This window comes from Euprymna scolopes, chromosome 45 (assembly GCF_053919585.1).
Source record: "Euprymna scolopes isolate OS-2025 chromosome 45, ASM5391958v1, whole genome shotgun sequence".
NCBI classification, from domain to species: Eukaryota; Metazoa; Mollusca; class Cephalopoda; order Sepiida; family Sepiolidae; genus Euprymna; species Euprymna scolopes.
Window position 1 is genome coordinate 49,941,582 of NC_136526.1, and position 20,225 is coordinate 49,961,806.

At 37.2% G+C, this 20,225-nt stretch overlaps 2 protein-coding genes across 2 annotated transcripts; both read right to left on the reverse strand.

Moving 5' to 3' along the window:
• Window positions 1-2,132: 2,132 nt before the first annotated feature.
• On the reverse strand, window positions 2,133-2,750 carry LOC145269183 (uncharacterized). The gene has a single exon (XM_080124794.1). It carries the CDS (start codon window positions 2,748-2,750, stop codon window positions 2,133-2,135), a length of 618 nt encoding a protein of 205 aa, XP_079980920.1.
• Window positions 2,751-5,129: 2,379 nt separating this feature from the next.
• LOC145269184 (uncharacterized) lies at window positions 5,130-6,071 on the reverse strand. Its single transcript, XM_080124796.1, has one exon. The coding sequence runs from the start codon at window positions 6,069-6,071 to the stop codon at window positions 5,130-5,132; it is 942 nt and encodes a 313-aa protein (XP_079980922.1).
• Between the last annotated feature and the right edge of the window lie 14,154 nt (window positions 6,072-20,225).

Here is a 20,225-nt window from a genome sequence, read left to right on the forward strand (position 1 = left end):
TTTAAAAAAGTAACCATTGTAAGCATATAACAAAATATCGAAGCCGGTGAATTTGTTTACTTTATCGACATCATCTAAATTGAAAATAAAAAAAGGGCGCTTCGCTTGTCTTCTTCATATAGTCGTTCTTTAATCTGATTGGTTGATTTTTTCTTCGAGAGTAACCTGCCCTTTCTTTTTTGGAGATGGCGGGGGGGGGGAGTTTCCCTTTATTTAAAATATTATTAAACAAACAAAAGAATTATTAAACAAGATTTGTTGTTTTTTTTCCTTCAAGGAGTGGGGGGGATTTTAAAATATAATTAAACAAACAAAAAATTTATTAAACAAGATTTGGGTTTTTCCTTCACGGAGTGTGTGTGTGTAGGGGGTGTTGGAATTTTCGTTTATTTAATTATATTTTAAATTAAGGAAAAATCTCCCCCCCCCCACTTTCCAACAGTGAAGGAGTAGGTGTATCAGAATTTTTGACACCCCTAACACGAAACTGCGAATAAAATATTTAAAAAAAACTCGTAATTTCTCTTTTAAAAGTGGGTTGTTTATTTTCTTTATGGAATATACTTCCAAAATTGTCTATTAAAGTTGAATAATAGAAATATTATTTTTTATTAAAAAAAAAACCCAGTGTTTACAAAGTGCAGGCTTTATGCAGCCATTTTTTTTTTACGTAATGAAATCAATTGAGTTTTACAAGTTAAATATTTTTCAATTTTTAAACTTTAAAAATCTATCAAATTTTTTCTATTGGTTGAATTTTTATGATATTTTCAGGGTCAATGTGAAATTTTATACTCTTTCCAATAAACTGAATAAAATATTGACAAACGTTATTTTTTGTAAATTCACCCCCCCCATTTTGAAATGTCTTTTAAAATTTTGATAATTAATTTACGTACCAAAGTTTTATATATCACAAATTGAAGATAAAAGATCGATAAATAATATATTGTAAATCAAAACAAAAACAAAAGAAGTGTTTTTTTTGGAAATTTACCGGTAAAGTCCAAAGTTTAAAACCTTTAAAAAAAAAAAACCCGTTGATATTTTTTTAATTGGAAGCCTATGTTCTGCTTATATTGTCCAATAAGTAATGAACGATGACGACAATTTTTTTCTATTTCATTCAATGTTTTTTTTTTTTTAGATATTAAAAAAAAATCACTCGATAAAGAGGAATGAAAATATAATAAATCAAAAATTTATGTATTTCTTTGAGAAGTGAAAAAAAAATTCCTTGGATGTTTTTTTTTAAGGCAAGATCTTGTAAGTAAAATTGGACTATTTTTAAACTATGGGAACACATATTTCTTCAGACGCAAGGCTAACACGGATATGTGGTTTTTACTGCCTTCTATCAGTCTGAACAAGAACAAACGGCGACTTCCGGTTTTTCGCTAAAGACATAAAAATGATTGCGTCATGGCGCTTTTTTAAAGCAGTCGTTTAAAAAAAAATTTTATTTAAAAAATAAATGGAATTTAAAATATAAATATGGATAAATTTTGAACAATAAAGAATTGAACTACACATTTGAAGTGAGCTGCTTGCCGGGCAAAACGACGAACAGCTCCTTTAAAATAATTTTTCATAAACATTAATAAAAAAAAAACAAATATTCAGAAAAATTAATGAAAATAAATAGTCAGACTTGGCTGGTTAAAAGAAGTGTAATTTTATTTACCATTTTGTGTATCATACCCATGTGGTTTCTTTTGTGTCCATAGAAAAGAAAGAAATCTTGACTGACTGGGTAAATGTTCTCTTTTTTGGCGTAAAGTTGAAAAGAAAAGATAAATTATATATTTTTCTTTGGGATAGCCGTTCGAGTGAAAAGTGGCGTGGAAAGGTAAGAAGAATGTTTTTTTGGTTTCATTATGAGAACTGGCATAGCGCATGTTGCGCACATGTGACAGACACAGCAGTAGCGCGTGTTAACTCCTCAAGGGTCAGCGAGCGAAAGAGGAAGAGAGGGCACTCGAATTTAGCGCCACGTTTTTTTTTTGTCCTCTTTTTTAGAGCTCTCCGGAAACGGTGACAATTCAAAAGTCTCTGTCAAATTTTAGTTCCGGGGTAGACGCTACATTACCCCCCCCCCTACTAGACAGTATGTCGATGAGGAGAACAGAATGTCACTGAGTGTAAACAGAAAATCGGTGTGGGCGCTGAATGCGTCTAACCGACCTGGTAGAAATGGTCGTGCTCGATGAGTCGGGGTCATCGAAATGGACCGTAGTCTTTGGTTTCTGCATGTGTGTGATATCATCATCAAAAATCGCTTTCTTTAAGCGATTGACACTGACCGAGTCACGTCTGCCATTAATCTCGATTATGAAGACTTTCAGGTATCTCTTGAGTACTTTGTAAGGGCCGGAATACGGCGACTGAAGGCGGGTAGTAACGCCACTATTCTGGACGAACACATGGGTCCATGAGTTCATGTCTTTGGGAACATGCGTGTGTACATCTTGTGCTCTTGGCGCAATGTTGAAAGGTATTGCCATATAATCCTTTACACGGGAGGTGTAATTCGCCGGGTCTGGCATGTGTTCGGGGGTGGTAGGTGTGACCATCTGCCCAGGCAAAGTCAGTGAGGCTCTGTAGACCATTTCAGCTGGGGTTAGACCAATGTCCGTTTTGATGGTGGACCTAATACCTAAGAGAACGAAGGGAAGGTATTCCATCCATCTGTTAGGGTCGGAGTATGCTTTCAAGGACGCTTTCAATTGCCTATGAAAGCGCTCAATCATGCCGTTTGCCGCCGGATGGTATGAAATAGTGTGTATGTGTTTACATCTGACTAGGTGAGACAGTTCCGAAAAGAGGTAAGAGTCGAATTGTCTACGTCTGTCGGTTGTAATGGTGTTAGGCACCCCGTAACGAGCTATCCAGTGTGTGATAAGGGCATTGCCCACAGTTTTGGCAGAAGTATCTTTAATGGGTATGGTTTCAGGCCATCTCGAAAACCTGTCAATGCAAGTCAGCAGATGTGTACAGTCTCTGGAGGGTGGAAGTGGGCCCACTAAGTCTATATGGACGTGCTGAAAGCGAGCTTCAGGGGTGAGACGGTCGAAAGTGGGCTTTTAATGTGCTTATGAATTTTAGACTTTTGGCAAGGTATGCAACTCCTGGTTCATTCGCGTATATCTCGATTGATGGGTGTCCATATAAAACGAGACATCACCAACTTCTGTGTAGAGCAGATTCCAGGATGCGATAGGCTGTGCAGCTGAGAGAAAACAGCTCGCCTATGTTTGGGAGGAACATAAGGGCGCTCATGTCCGGTTGAGATATCACACCAAATCGCTTCGCTAGAAAAGGGTATGGGAACCTGTTTGGACGATAGGCTTTCAGAATGTAGCAAGTTATTCAACTCCTCATCATTTCTTTGGTCGATGGTGATCTGTTTAAGATCGATACTATCAGTAGGTTGAATGGCATCAATGTGTATGTGCGATAATGTGTCGGCGACTACATTCTCAGTGCCTTTGATGTATTTGATGTCTGAAGTGAACTTAGAAATGTAGTCTAAATGAGGAGCTTCTCTGGGTGAATGCTTGCTGGGGTTGGCGAGCAAGGCGTGCGATAGCAGTTTATGGTCCGTAAAAAGAGGGAAGTCGGATCCCTCTAGCATGTAGCGAAAATGCTTGACCGCACAATAAGCGGCTAAAAGTTCTCTGCCAAAGGTACTATATTTGGTCTCAGCATTCTGAAGTCGCCTGGAGAAAAAAGATAGTGGTTGCCATGTGTTGTCTACAAACTGTTGTAATACCCCTCCAATGCCCACATCCGATGCGTCTACTGACAGGAATAGGGGAGCATATGAGTGGGGAAAAGCCAACATAGTGGCAGCCATTAACGCTTCTTTTACTTTGTTGAAAGAGTGTAATTCCGTTCCGTTCAAAGTGATTGTCTCATTTTTTTTCTTTTTGTTCCTGAGTACATCCATTAGGGGCTGTGCGATTTCGGCACAGTGAGGAACGAAACGCCTGTAAAAATTTATCAACCTGAGGAATTCCCAAAGTTTACAAAGGGAAGTGGGAGGCGGATAATCAACAATGGATTGGACTTTTTCCGGGTGAGGGCGGATACCCTCCGAATCAATTAAATGTCCCAGGAAGGAAAGCGAAGAGACTCCAAACTCACACTTGCTGGGGTTGATGATAACACCGTATTCCGACAATCTGTGGAACAGTTGCTGTAGATGCTGCACGTGTTCGCCTTTCGGATGAACTTGCTACGAGTAGATCATCGATGTATGCGTAAACGGATGGTAATCCACGTAAGACTGCGTCTGTAAATCACTGGAAGGACTGGCCAGCATTTCTCAGTCCAAAGGGCATTCGTATAAATTCAAAGAGTCCGAATGGGGTAGTTATAGCAATTTTGGGGATATCTTCAGGGTCCACAGGAATCTGATTGTACGCACGGACGAAATCGATTTTGGAGAATATCGATTTACCATGGAGAGAGTTTGAAAAATCCTGGAGGTGAGGAATGGGGTAATTATCTGAATATCGACTGTTCAGTGCTTGATAATCCCCGCAAGGGTGCCAGTCGCCTGCTGACTTTTTGGGCACCATGTGGAGTGGCGATGACCAATTACTGTCGGAGGGTCGAATAATACTCAAATCCAACACGTGCTGAAATTCTTGCTTGGCGACTTTCAGGCGGTCAGGTTTGAGTCCGCGCAGGTACACGCTCACAGGAGGTCCTCTGGTCTGAATTGTGGGGGGTAACATCGTGTGTAACCCTGTCATTGCTAAAAACAGGACGAGTTATATTAGGGAAACCTTTTAAGAGGTCTGTGTATGGGTCCGTAGCATCCTTCAATATGACCGGGCTTATCGTCATCTTTCTATTAATCTTCCCTTGCACGGTAAGTCCAGTGCTATTCTCGATTAATTTGCCGCGTTTGACGTCCACAAGTATGCCAAAATGATGCAAGAAATCCGCTTCTAAAATTGGAATGGGCAGCTTCGCGATAGTAAAAATCCATTGGAAGGTGCGTCGGAATCCCAGGTCTAATGTTAACAACTTTTCTCCGAAAGTCGGAATAGATGAGTGATTCACGGCTTGTAGACAGAAAGTCGGCGGGGTACGTTTCTCTTTCAACAGTTCCTTGGGGATTATGCTGACTTCTTCACCGGTATCAACGAGGAATCGTGTACCAGTGTTCTTGTCTGTGAGGTAAAGGGTGCGACTAATGTGGTTTCTGCCAGGGGTATCGGTCGCCCCAACCACCTGGCCTGGCCGTTTCCCGCTTGCTTATCGATCTTCATGAAAGAGCAAGGCCTGCGACACCGGAAAGCCTTTTCGCCATAACGCGCATGGCATCGACACAGCCTGTCACCATTTCGACTGTTACTTCGTGGTTGAGAATGGTCCTGTCCACTCGGATGCGGGTATCTGCTTGGTCTGAGCTCCATATCACGAATCTGGTCACTCAGGTTTTGGATTAGTTGGGCTTGTCTCTCCAGTTCTTCACGGATATATGTGGAGGTGCCTGAGGTGTCAGGAAAGGAATCCTCTGGTGCCTGTGCGTGCACCGGGGCTACTGAAACCGTTACTTCCATGATTTTGTCTGCCAACTCCGCGAATTCCTCGACCAAGGTGGTGTCTTTGGAAGACGCTAGTATCATCTGAATACTGGACGGCAGCCTACTAACAAATAATTGTTTGAGGATGTCCGGCTGTAGAACGCTTTCGCCCATTAATTGTTTCATCCGTCTTAGTAATTGGGATGGTTTTCGGTCGCCGAGTTCCTCCTCGATCAACAGTTGCCGGAGATGCTTTTGTTGGGAGTCGGTTGTTCTTCTGATTAACTCCGACTTAAAAGTGTCATAAGAAATAGATCCTGGGGGTGCCATTATCAAGTCGCGGACTTCAGCCATCACTTCGTGCGTGAGTGCGGCCACCACATGGTTCAGCTTAGTTAATTCGCTGTGAATTCGCTGAGTGAAAAACTGAGCTTCCACGTGGGCGAACCATGTCGGGTCGTGTGTCCAGAAAGGTGGGATTTTCAGAACGGCCTGTATTGCCGTTGTCGCCGATATGGTATCACTATCCATGGTTGGTTTGCCGCCCTGGCCTGGGTTAAGAAAAACTTAGTTTGAAAGTCTTTAAACTGCTAAATTAAGAATGTCCAGCTCCTCGCGTGTTCTACCAAAGTCTGACGAAAAGGGGTCACCAGTGAAGTGAGCTGCTCGCCGGGCAAAAACGACGAACAGCTCCTTTAAAATAATTTTTCATAAACATTAATAAAAAACAAATATTCAGAAAAATGAATGAAAATAAATAGTCAGACTTGGCTGGTTAAAAGAAGTGTAATTTTATTTACCCTTTTGTGTATCACACCCATGTGGTTTCTTTTGTGTCCGTAGAAAAGAAAGAAATCTTGACTGACTGGGTAAATGTTCTCTTTTTGGCATTAAGTCGAAAAGAAAAGATAAATTAAATATTTTTCTTTGGGATAGCCGTTCGAGTGAAAAGTGGCGTGGAAAGGTAAGAAGAATGTTTTTTTGATTTCATTATGAGAACTGGCATAGCGCGTGTCGCGCACATGTGACAGACACAGCAGTAGCGCGTGTTAACTCCTCAAGGGTCAGTGAGCGAAAGAGGAAGAGAGGGCACTCGAATTTGGCGCCACGTTTTTTTGTTCTCTTTTTTAGAGCTCTCCAGAAACGGTGACAATTCAAAAGTCTCTGTCAAATTTTAGTTCCGGGGTAGTCGCTACACATTCAATAGTATTTTTATAGGTAAGTGATTTTTTTCGAATTTATATCGATTTTTTATAATTGAACAAAGTAAAATTTTGTTGATTTTCTTCAAATCTTTTTAAAGAAAACCAATTTAAAAAATAAATATCGCATAATTTGCTATTAAACCTGTTATTTTTTAAATTTGGTATTTGCTCCTTTAATTGATAAAAAATGAGGGTTTGAATTACATTTTTAAGTAGTTATAAGCTTGTAAATACAGGAGGTCGAATTATTCAATTTTTTTTCACGCAATGGGGCAACGTATAATGTTTATTCAGCCTGAGTAATGTGTTTGTTACGTGGCCATTTCTCCATGTGCTTGTATATTAGTTAACAAATTGTAAAACAAACGCATTTGTTTTTTTATTTTCTTCTTCTAAACATTTACATTTTTTATATGGAGAGAGAAAAACATACTATAAATATATGCGCATGTCTGCGTGCGCAACAATGGTCACTATTGATAATATAAGGAGAAAAAATATCTAAAGATTGTTTATTTAGATAATCGTGCATAAAAGGAGACACTAACTTTTTAAACACACCGGAAGTTGGCACATGCGTCTTTAAATTTAGGTATGGAAGCACAGAATCGATACAATTGTCAATTATTTTTTATGTTTTTTTAACTTAATGAAACATAGTTATTTAAAAAGATATGCGATTAAAAAATTAAAAAAAACAATTGATAAAAAAAGTTTATGTATTTTATATGTTTGTATAAATTTTATAATTTTTTTGTTAATATATTTTTGGTTTATTTTACAATCCACATAGATTCAAAAAAGTTCTCATGAAAATCAAATATCTAACAAATAAATGTTACCAAAGGCAAGATAAGTTTGTAGGATGTGAGATTGGTAGAATAATCAATTTATAATCGGGCTTTATCAATTTTTAAGATGAAGGTGGCGTGTGCAGTTAAATGGGCTGGTAAACAGCAAAACAAAATAAAATAAACACAATAAGCAAAAGTTCAGCTAGAATTCGTCACTGCCAGTTTTCTCTCTCAACTTCCGGCATGTGTTCTGCCAACCACCTCTGCCAACAGGTATTTTATTAGAAAACTGACCCCATTCCATTTGCATACGTGTGCAGTGGAAGATGAGATCTCGTGAGATTCCACGAGACTACACCTTATAAATCTATGGCTGCCATCTTTAATTTCTCTTTCTCTCAGATCACATCCAAAGGTAAGTTGTATAACCGTACGACACACACACACGGTTATTACATTCAACTCTACACTCCCCCTGGTCTTCAGACCACACATGTGGCATGCTGGACGTGGTCGTTTCTTGTAGGCAATCCTACGAAGGGGGATTGGCTTGACTACTTCATCTTCATTGGAGATCTCAGAAGAGGTCTTGGAAGCATTGGCATCAGCATTAGGGTCATACCATTAGACTGGACTTCTTCATCCTATTTGAAGCTCTCAGAAGGGGTGCTGGAACTATCAGCATCAACATTGGGGTTCGCAGTTGTATCATCACGGGGAATAGATCGGATCCACAGGTCATTGTTGGATGATTCACCATTACTGCTACTCGCCAACTGGTTCGTATTTAGGGTAGGCTGGATATCCTTCACATGGTGTAGGGTCCCATCGACTAGCATGGCTTGGTCACTGATGATGCCAATAATTCGTCCTCTATGAAAGCTGTTGGTGCATCAATTATTGGGAGGCTTCACCCAGACAGTGTCCGCTAACTCATCCAGCCCTCGGGTTTCCTGCAGATCAGGCAGACAGGCGTCAATGTACTTGATGCGCACTCGATACCCATAGATAGCATTTGTGGGTGCGCTTGCAGCATTCATGCCATCCTTTGGTGTTGTATTATATCTATAGTCTGCCTCTGCGATCATGCATTGTTTTCTTGCCACAATCCTCTTCACGCTTCGATTGTACCGCTCTGCTATGCCGTTGCCACTCAATACAAATGCACATCTGTGTCGGAGTTGGATTTCCCACTTGTCTATGAAACGTCTGAATTCCCCACTGCAGAAGGCCGTGGCATTGTCTGCGAGGATCTCTTCAGGCGGCCTCCAACTCATGAATGACATTGGAGGAATCCTGTCTTATAAATAGGCGCCAGATCGTGAACCTTGTCAGTCCACAATCGATCAGAGTGAGGAAGTGCTGGCTGCTGTAGTGGGTGATATCCATACCCAGTCGGCTTCAAATCGGGTCTGCTCCCAGCTGACCTTTACACCATCTGGCCAGGGCGGGGTCGATTGACTGTCATGTTTGGCACTCCTTGACTTTCACTGCACTTTTGAACACTGACAGATTGGACAACTGCACAAAATAACATGTCCGTCTCACTCCAGGGTGTCCACTGAGATGGTGTATCTTCCTGATTTCATCCGACACCTCAACAGAGGTGGCACATAATGGTACTGACTCGGCTTTCTTCTTCATGGTGTCATACCATCTTTGTGGCACCTGAGTTAGACTATCAGCAAGGTTGCAACTTGAAGTGACCAGTACCATATCCACTGACAGGTTGTACTCTGTTACCAGCTTTTTTACGGTCTTTAACCTCCGTCTGATCAGCATTTTGCTGGTTGCCTGTCAGTGTGTCTGATATCCAGTGGTACACGCATAGCGAATTCGTGCATATGCGTAATTTCCTGACTTTCGACTAGAGTGCCAGGTTAATACCTTTTATCACTGCATCGAGCTCTGCCAGGTTGATATGAGCAGTGTCATTCGCCGGTCGCAACCAGCAGGTGTCCTCAATCGCAGCCCAATTCTTCTCCAACAGCACACCAATTGCCAGAGAGCTCACATCCACCCACACGTTCAGTTTGTCTCCCTGGACACACCAGTCTCCTTTGGTGGGGTCATCCTGCTTTACCCTTGCGATCGTCTCCTTCACCTTGCAAACCAACAGATCGTCACCTGTTTCATCATCCCAGCCTTTGGTAACTGCACTTGCCCTCCTTTTTATGATGCCTGCTGCCACATGAGTTCATACACACACTGGTAGGTGCCTCACAAGTTTTCCACACAGGGAGAATACTGCTCGCCTTGTGAAGACATCTGGCACTTCAAAAACTGCAGTTCCATGCCTCCATTTCAAAGTCTCTCGCTCCTGTTGAACGTTCAGGCCCAATACACGGATGCCATTCTCCAAACGTTCTGGGTCCTTGCAAGTCAAACCAAACTCAGCCAGTTTGGACCTTACACATGATGATGACAATGTCTTTGTTCACATATATGCCATCAAGATACGCCGACGTCCCATCTTTTGTTTCTTTCTGTGACAACACAGCGTTAGTGATGGCCATGTTCAGCCCGAAGCCTAGTCTGCTAAGGCAGTACCTCCTGCCAGCAAACACCACCGTCTGAAATGGCCACATAGTTTCACTGATTTGGACCTGCAGGTATGCTTTTCTTAGATCCAGCAGGGACACATTGGAACTCTCGTAGCTTGCTGGCAAAAACGTCAGCGTCTGCTGTTAACACATCAACATGCGTGTTCAGTTCACGGTAGTCCATCACTGGTCTCACCTTTGCTTTGTTGTGCTGAGCGACCGCCAGCAGCAAAATCAGGCCTCCGGGGAGGGGGGTGGTCCAAGTTTCTCATAGGGGTAGGGAATTAACCAGCCATCCTTGATCCAATCCCGAAGTTCCTCTTCGTATGCAGGCCTCATTTGTTCAGGCACATGGTACTCTGTTACCTCATTTTGCAGTTTTTATTAGAAAACTGACCCATTCCATTTGCATAAGTGTGCAGTGGAAGATGAGATCTCGTGAGATTCCACGAGACTAAACCTTATAAATCCATGGTTGCCATCTTTAATTTATCTTTCTTGCAGATCCCATCCAAGGGTAAGTTGTAAAACGACATAATACACACACACGAGCGTTTTCTTCTTTGATTATTGCATTTAACTCTACAGCGTATATCGAAATTTTATTGAAGTCAAAAGTAGGAATGTATTTGCGAGAAAAAATAAAATATATAACAAATAATGTTACCAAAGGCAAGATAAGTTATTCTTCTACGTAGCTGAATAGGTTTGTAGTGTTTTTACTTTACATTAATATATGCGCACGCTTGCGCACTCAACAATGACCCCTACTGATAATTAGGTTTATGACAAGAGAATATTCTTTTCATTATTTTGACTCTCGAGTATATAGCAGTTAATATCTTATATGTTTTTGGCACTTGTACAGTTTAATCAAGAGATTCAAAAATTAAAATATCGAAAAAAGGTTATAGTGTATGTATCCGTGTTGGACTGAAGATCTCCGAAAAAAGATTCACTTAAATTGATCAAATATTTTTTTTTTTTTTTTTTTTTTTTTACAGCGGAAAAACACGTTTTTATGACAACACGTTGAAGTCAGACATCTGGGAATTTTTTGAACACGCCACGGGGAGATAACTCAACTTAAAGTTCTGCCACTCCCTCCCCACCTTTAATACTAGCTTTTCTTCTTAAAAATCGAACCTTTTCCTCGGTATCATAACAAATTGTTTTTTCGCTGTAAAAAAACAAAAAAAAAACAAACAAAAAAAAAACTACTTGATGAAATTAAGTTAAATTGTATTTTCAGAAAACTTCATTCCATAACGGATACGTGCAATTAAAACTTTTTTCGATATTTTCATTTTTTTTATTTAGGATAGAGTGGATGATGTGGTTCTCGATTAATTAACTGTGTCTAATTGTGTCGGATGTATACTCGGGAGTCAAAAAAATTGTTAATAATGTTCTCTTTTCATAGCCCACCATCCGGCAAATTATTTGTTTGCGAAAAATTTAAATGCGATAATCGTTTTCAGCATATCCTAAAACTTTCATAGGCGTCATTTTAAAAGTGATTGTTTAGATGGAAACCAAGTAAAAAGTTACCAGAATATCTTTGGTTTCAACGCCTACTAAAGTTAACCCCACCCACTACTGTATACAAAGAAGAGCGAATACAGAAGGGGAGATAATTAATAATCCATTTCTGACCTTTAATCGACGGAAGAGAAATATTTTATTTATTCAAAGATTCTTTAAATATGACTTTCCACAAAAAATAAGTTTAAATTTTTAAATAATATGTTTTATCCTTCGTTTTTTTTTTTTTTGTTTTTTTTAAGGCAGACAAACTATGCGTATTTGATTCAGAGTAAGTATCAATTCCTTCACTTTCTTTGTCAATATTTTTGTTCCATTTGATTTTAGCGAAAACATACACTTTTAAATTTCATTCATTAATCCAAAAATAATTGCCTTTTTAACGACATTTATGTTCAATTAATTTCCATTAATATTTCAATCGAACTCTAAACTTATTTATTTAATGTTAATCGTTTTGTCAAACTTTTTAGCCTTCCATAAAACAATATTATGTTTAGAAGGTAAATATGAAAAATCTTTCCACCCTCGAATAATACTTTAAAATTACAACTTTTTCAGTTTTCGGAGCTCTGAAGACGAAACTAACTTTTAAAATTGCGGCAGAAGAGTTGTTTCCAAGATATGAAGAAATGTTAGTTTAAAAAAAGCGGGGGATCACTTTTCTATAATAATTTAACCTAAAATGAGAACCCATTTTATGGCCACGTTTTTGGGGGGTGGGGGAGGGGAATTTCTTTCCATCCCTGGAAAATCCTTTAAAATTACACTAACGTTTAAAATTTCAGCAAACAAGTAGTTTACAAAGTAAAATCCCTTCAAAGCGTATTGAGGTTGTATTAGAAAATAAAGCTGTATATGATATGAATTGCAAATGTTTCTTTTCTGCTTCTTTTGTAATACATTAGTACATTAGGGGTCATCTCGAGTTAAAAGTTCATTTACGGCACCCATCTGAACTAGAGAAAATCATGATTTAAATGTGTATGTCTCGTGTAAATAGCTAATTAAGAATATTAAATATGGTACACCGTTCTGTAGATAAAAAAAGTCAGATCGAGCGTACTAGAAAATGAAATGAGAACAAATTGACAACTGGGGAATTCCTAAAGAAACAATTTAAACAAATTTTATTTTATACTTATGTAGAATAAATGCAGTAATAATAACAAGAACAAAAGAAAACATTAAAAATAATTTAAACAAATTATTTTTTCCACATGTTTTTTTTTGTTAATTAATGTTTTTTTCAAATGTTTTAAAAAAAAAATTTTTCCCATTTTTTTTTAAATTAATTTTTTTCCAAATTTTTTATGTAGAGTAACTGCATGCGATGCGATAAAGGATTTTGTCGAATTTATTTGTTCCCACTCGTCATTTATTTTTGTTTATCGCCACAAGTGATGATCTGGGTTTGCACCAATTTTCCTGTTAATAATTAACTATAACTATAATCTCCGGCAAAAAAAAAATATATATATATCTGCTCCCCCCCAAGCTCTGTCCAAACAAAAAATATCCATCCAAAATGAAAAAAAGAGCATTCCCTCTCCCCAAATATCTATAAAAAAAAAACACGGCAAAAAGAAAAAGTGTCCATCCCCAAAATAAAAACATGCCCCCCCCAAAAAGTATCCACCCCCCCCAAAAAAAACACGGCAAAAAAAAAAAAATACACCCCCCCCAAAAAAAATAACAAAATAATCCGAAAAGCGCAAAGTTCAAGACAGAATAAAATAATTAAAAAAAAACAAGGTCACACACACCAAACTTCTTTCCTTTTTGGAATAATGAATGCTCCCTTGAATGAACTGCATACAACAGACAAACTGCATACAACATCCGAGCCGGTATGTATTTTGCTAGAAAGGCCTCACTCGTGTAACTCAGCCAAAAAAAAAAAAATTGTTTAAATTATTTATCTTAAAAGTATTAACCATTAAAGTTTTTTCATTTCAAATTTCCGAGTTGTCAATTTGGTCTCATTTTGTTTTCCGGTACATAGAACATATCCATGAAAAATAGAACATTTTAAAATTTATTCATGACAAGACTTTCATTTTGGTTTCACTAAATGTCCGGCGGGGTTGAGGGGTGGGTCGCTTCTCGGTCAAAGAAAGTACAGTGAAAATTAGTCAACCAAATTCATCTGTTTCATTTCATTCAAATTGTTTGTTAATCTAATAATTAAAACTATATATTGTTTTTACAGTACCAATTTAAAAAATTGTTTTTGGAAAAAAAATCTAATTCCACAAATTAAAACTATATTGATGAGTATTATGAGAAGAACGTTTCTGCATTTAAATGATATTAAAAAAATAGAGTCTGTTGATAATATTTTCGTATGTTGGTTTTTGTTTTGAAGTTCGTTTTATTCAAAATACTTTAATCATTGTTAGACTGTTTATTTATTTGTGGATTGTTATCCTTATCTTTTTTTGTTGTTTCATTTTTTGGGCAACTATTCCTCTGGTCTTTGTCAGGTTGTTAACCATGATGGAATAGGAATACTGAAACGCTTTACTGTATCATTAGCAATTACTGTTGTCGTCTCACCATGTTTTTGCCAACTAATTCTCTGACCGGCTTTGGGTTTGATTGAAACCACTATCTTCAGACAATGCTCAATTTGAACTGTGGAGATTCAACATCCCTATCCACTGTGACACGGCCCTGAAGGGTGATCAACGTTGGATTTTTCATCTTATAAATCCATTTTTTTTGTTTTTTTCTAGAAGTGTAAGCTATGTTTAGTTTCAGAACAGTTTGCGATGGTTCGTTGTTCTACACAAGTCCTGGGAGGTGACTGGTTCACAGTAGACAGTTCTCGAGTTGGAATCGACAGAGCAAAATATTCTTCCCGTGTTGACACGAAGAAAACATATGCAAAATTGCTACAGAAAGGTTTAATATTTATGGAGCAATTCTAGTTTCTGATTGGTTGGTAGTAGAACGTGAATTAATTCGATTCGTCAGTTCCTAGCAGCATCGTTTATAAATAGAATCTCCTGACTGTATGGGATCACACCCCATTACACTAAAAAATATTGTAACAGTTTTTTTTTGTATATATGATTTTCCATTGTCGGGTTCATACCAAATAGTATATTATTAAATTATTGGAATTCTTTAAGATGATTGATTTGTATATTTGTTGTACATTGTTTTATATTGGAGGAGATGATATATTAAAACGTGTCATGTGTTATCTAGTGGATGTAAGATATTGTTCTTTTAACAGACAGATAATAAACGTATAAATCGTATGTATGTTGTTTAGCCAGGGGTACATGATATTGACGTGTAAATTGAGTCATGTTGTATCAGACTTATCACACGGGATATTTTTACAGTACATATGTAAGAATAATAATATATGCTTCATACCTTTTTTACTTGAAGAGTTCTTCTGTATCTTGCCGCTGCTCCGTGACGAACCATGAAATGATCAGCACCATCCAATTGAGACATCTGTTCTTATTTGTGAAAACCATAAAACAACTCTTTTTATTTTTATAATATAAATTTATTACAGTTGTCTCAAATGGTTTTCACGGGATCTGCAGTTTGTCTACATTTTCTATTCTTACAGCTCGCTCCCTAGCTGTCTGTCCACCCTTGTCTAGACGTCTGTCCGCTTTTGGTGGTCAATCCTCAACTCTCTGAATCTCTCCAAAACTAACTACATCACATGTTCTCTTATGTCACCTAATTATGTGTCTCAGACCAACCTAATCCCCAGCTAGTTATTTGTTTATTCAAAACACCAAAATAATGTTTACATATATTTTCTATTTTAACATTCCTTTTGCGATTCACACATCTATCATTTCTTCCCCAATTTAATTGTCTTTTCTTCTAATCATAATAACTGATCCATCCGTCACTCAAATCAATTAATAAGAATACAATAACAATAATAATAATGTTTTGACCATTGACCCCGCTTGCCACAGTTAACAGATACTACACTATGATCACAGCCTAAAGGGTCATAACATTACATATTTATTTATTTGTGGACTATCTTTTTTGTTGTTTCATGTTTTTGCCTACTATTCCTCTGGTCTTTGTTAGGTGGTTAACCACGATGAAATAGGAATACTGAAACTCTTTACTGTATTAGCAATTACTGCTTTTCATTGTTGTCGTCTCATCATGTTTGGGCTGACTAATTCTCTGGCTGGCTTTGGGTAGGATTGCAACCATTATATTCAGACAAAGCCCAACTTCAACCATGGAGATTCAACATCTCTATCCACTGTGTCACAGCCCCAAAGGGTGATCAAGGTTGGATTTTTGGTCTTATAAATCCAAGTTTTTTTTGTTTTTTTTTTTGTTATCTGATCTTCCATTATCGGGTCCCTACCGAGTGGTAGATTATTTAATGACTGGAATTCTTTAAGATGAGTAATTTGTATATTTATTTATTTATTTATTTGTGAACTGTTACGCTCATCTTTCTTTTTGTAAATAGTTGTTGTTTTATGTTTTACAAAGATAGTGAACCAACCCAAAGCTGGCCATTTTCTCATCTAATTGCTGGCAGACTATTAACGCACCACCTGTTATATTCATGGTTACCATGCAATCAAATTTATTCATCAGGCTCCACTGACACGTTACCTCCACTTTTCAAATTTATCCGAAATAAGATTGCCCTGTGTCTGCATTACGAATATTTTGTATAAGTTTTAAGTTTATTATTATGCCACTTAGTAATTGTTTGTATTTACAACCTACTGAGCAAACCAAGCATAGAGCTGAATGCAATTTGGACACCTCTGACAGAGAGAGAATACCTTAAATAACAACAGAAGTTTAACATTAACAAAAACCAGCTAAGAATTGTCCTAGTGACATATGGCCGAGTGGTCCTAGACGTTGTATCAAAGTTTACAGTTACCCAAAAGGTACTGAATTCAATCCTGAACGAAGGCAGTAAAAAAGTAACATTCAAAACAGAGAATCAGAAACTATTTCCCAGAGCCTAGCTGGAGTCCAAACATGGTACCCCCGTAATAATAATAAAGGGTTGGGTTCGAGACTCCTAACAAACATTTCCCCAGTTCGAGACAAAACACCTGATGAAGGCCAGAGGGTAAAACGGCCGAAACGTTGTGACCATAATAACCAAGATGAGGAAGTCAGTCCGACAATCTCAATCAATACCACTTAGTTTGTAATAATTGTAAGGGAACCTTTGATCACTTTACATCTATAATTGCTGTCAAGGTTTTCTTCAACATTAATTGATTTCAAGTCTTTATTTAATTGTAATTCCTTTAACGTGTCGATTTAAATGTAATTGCTGATAACAATGATTACTTTTGAGTCTTCCTTCAACTGTAAATAAGAAATCGAGTTTCATTAAATAAAGAATTTATTTCTCAGTATATATGACAGTGCATTTAAAATAGTTTTTAATTGTATTGATCGCACAGAATATGTATAAAATTATTATCCTTTCTTGAAATGTGTCTTTTAATTCTTTGCTATTTTGCAGGATATCATTCATTGATGACAAAAACGAGTATCATTGGATTTGAATGGATTTGCATTTTCTTAGTGACTTAAAATATGGAACTGCATTACAAAATATATTTAACATCTTTAAGTATTTCTGTAAATTGTCTAATATTGTGACTATCTTCTTTCATCAAATAATATCTTATTATGATATATTGAACAAAAGGTTTCCTTGTCAACTGTATTTAATTTCTCACATAAACTACAGAGAATGAAATTGTCCTAAAATAATATAAAATAATCTGTTTTTTTTTACACAAGCTCGAAATCCAATACTTTGGAATATATAGTTCTTTTCTAACAAATACGCACAATTCATATGCAAACCATATTCTTGTGAAGTATGTGGATATTCTTGTACAAATAAGTAAATATATTGCAACACATGCAAATGCATACATAGGAGAAGCCTTTTACTTTATATGCATACATGAGAGAAGCTATATATGTTATATGTATATCCTTGTTCTTTTAAAGAGAAACAATATGATGCAACACATGCGAACAAACACTGGAGAGAAACCATATTCTTGTGAAGTATGTGGATCTTCATTTGCAAGAAAACAAAACTTGTTGCAACATATGCGAACACATACTGGAGAAAAACCATATTCTTGTGAAGTATGTGGTTCATCTTTTACACAGAAACAAAATATGTTGCAACATAAGCGAACACACACTGGAGAAAGACCATATTCTTGTGAAGTATGTGGCTCTTCTTTTACACAGAAAGAAAGTATGTTGAAACACATGCGAACACATACTGGAGAAAAACCATATTCTTGCGAAGTATGTGGTTCTTCTTTTACGCAGAAAAATAATATGTTCCAACATATGCGAACACATACTGGAGAGAAGCTATATTCTTGTAAAGTATGTGGCGCTTCATTAGCAAGTAAACAAAATATGATGCAACATATGCGTTCACATACTGGCGAGAAACCATTTTCTTGTAAAATATGTAGTTCTTCATTTGCAAGAAAACAAAACTTGTTACAACATATGCAAACACATACTAATGAGAAACCATATTCTTGTCAAGTATGTGGCTCTTCTTTTACAACAAAACAAAGTATGTTGCAACATATGAGAATTCATACTGGAGAGAAACCATATTCTTGTGAAGTATGTGGCATTTCTTTTACACAGAAATACAATATGTTGCAACATATGCGAATACATACTGGAGAGAAGCCACATCCTTGTGAAATATGTGCCTCCATTTTTACAACGAAACAAAGCATGCTGAAACACATGCGAAAACATACTGGAGAGAAACCATATTCTTGTGAACTATGTGGCTCTTCTTTTACACATAAAGAAAGTATCTTGCAACATATGCGAAAACACACTGGAGAGAAACCTTATTCTTGTGAAGTATGTAGCTCTTCTTTTACACAAAAATCACATATGTTGCAACACATGCGAACACATACTGGAGAGAAACCATATCCTTGTGTAATATGTGGTTCATCTTTTAGAATGAAACACAGTATGCTACGACATATGCGAATACATACTGGAGAGAAGCCATATTCTTGTGAAGAGTGTGGCTCTTCTTTTACAACGAAAGAAAATATGTTGCGACACATGAAAACGCATACAAGAAATTAACTCCAATCTTGTGACGTATGTGGCCTTTTATTTACACAAAAAATATGTAGCAACACATGCGAAAGAGAGAGGAACCACATTACTTTTGGACTATAAAAGGACATAAACAGACTGTAACTTAACAAGGGTATGTGTTGACTGTATTTGCCCAGAAGACCAGAAGGCATCCCTCAGACTGACTATCAGCATCATGTGACTTTCAATAGTACCTTACAATATCTGATTAGTTTCCAGAATCGCACCTGGAAATTTTCACAAGGTATGAAACAAGAGTTAGCAGACAAACCTCCATCATAAAACTGGTCAATAATTAAGGAAAAGACTGTTTTACAAATGAGGTAGAATCAGAAACCAAGTCTGCTACCAAAATAGTCCAAAGAACTCGACATAAATACATTAAAACCTTCTTTTGTGAAATGATGAGGTAACCAACAGCATGCCAAGTATTATCTGGATTAATTCCACTTAGGACTTTATTGATAAAGACGGCTCTAAAACGATGATCGCTCAACTATGAAAATTGTAATAGCTATCCAAGATTAAGTCATGATGACCAATGTTTTTAAGAAAAATACTAGTCTAAGCAATGACAAAAAGTGCAGGGTCTGCCACACAGAACTAGAGGGTATTAACTCCCTGGCATTTAACTGTATGATTCTGTTGTGGGATGGCTACTATATGACAAAACACAATTAAATGTGTAAATATATCCATTGGACGATGAGTAAAAAGTTGAATATCAAATTCAGCAGCAAGTTCTGGGAAGATACACCAAAAAGAACAATTGCAAATAAATCATACACTATCAACTATGAGTATCAAATCTCTAGGCTTATGTACCTAAAAATTGGAGCTATGTACCTAGAAAATTTAGCTAAAGAATCTAATATAGTAATATTGGACAAAAATGAAAAGCTACGATAATAGAAGTTAGTGTTCCCATGATGTTTGGTAAAACAGAACTTAAAGGGAAAATAAGATGAAATGCCACGTTTGTATGTATAACTTACAAAGAAATTAGGGTCTTAGCAAGATCTAGTGTTCCAGTAATTATACAAGAAACTAAAATCAAGAAAAAATATTTCAACAACGATCTTGGAAAAATAGTCAGTGACCAAGTGCAAAGGAGATTCAAACAATTACATTCAACAGGGTAAATATATCGAAATAAAGACGCATGTTGGGTTCATAACCTCTAGAAATGTAAGCCATGTTTAGTTTCAGAACAGTTTCCGATGGTTCGTTGTTCTACACAAGTCCTGAGAGGTGACTGGTTTGCAGTAGACAGTTCTCGAGTTGGAATCTACAGAACAAAAGACTCTTCCCATGTTGAGACGGAGAAAACATATGCAAAATTGCTACAGAAAGGTTTCATATTTATGGAGCAATTCTGGTTTCTGATTAGTTGGTAGCAGAACATGAATTAATTCGATTCGTCAGTTCCTTGCAGCG

Excerpts from the sequence above, each read along its gene's own strand:
- LOC145269183 (XM_080124794.1), bottom strand. The coding sequence starts at position 2,750 with ATGATTGAGCGCTTTCATAGGCAATTGAAAGCGTCCTTGAAAGCATAC.
- LOC145269184 (XM_080124796.1), bottom strand. The coding sequence starts at position 6,071 with ATGGATAGTGATACCATATCGGCGACAACGGCAATACAGGCCGTTCTG.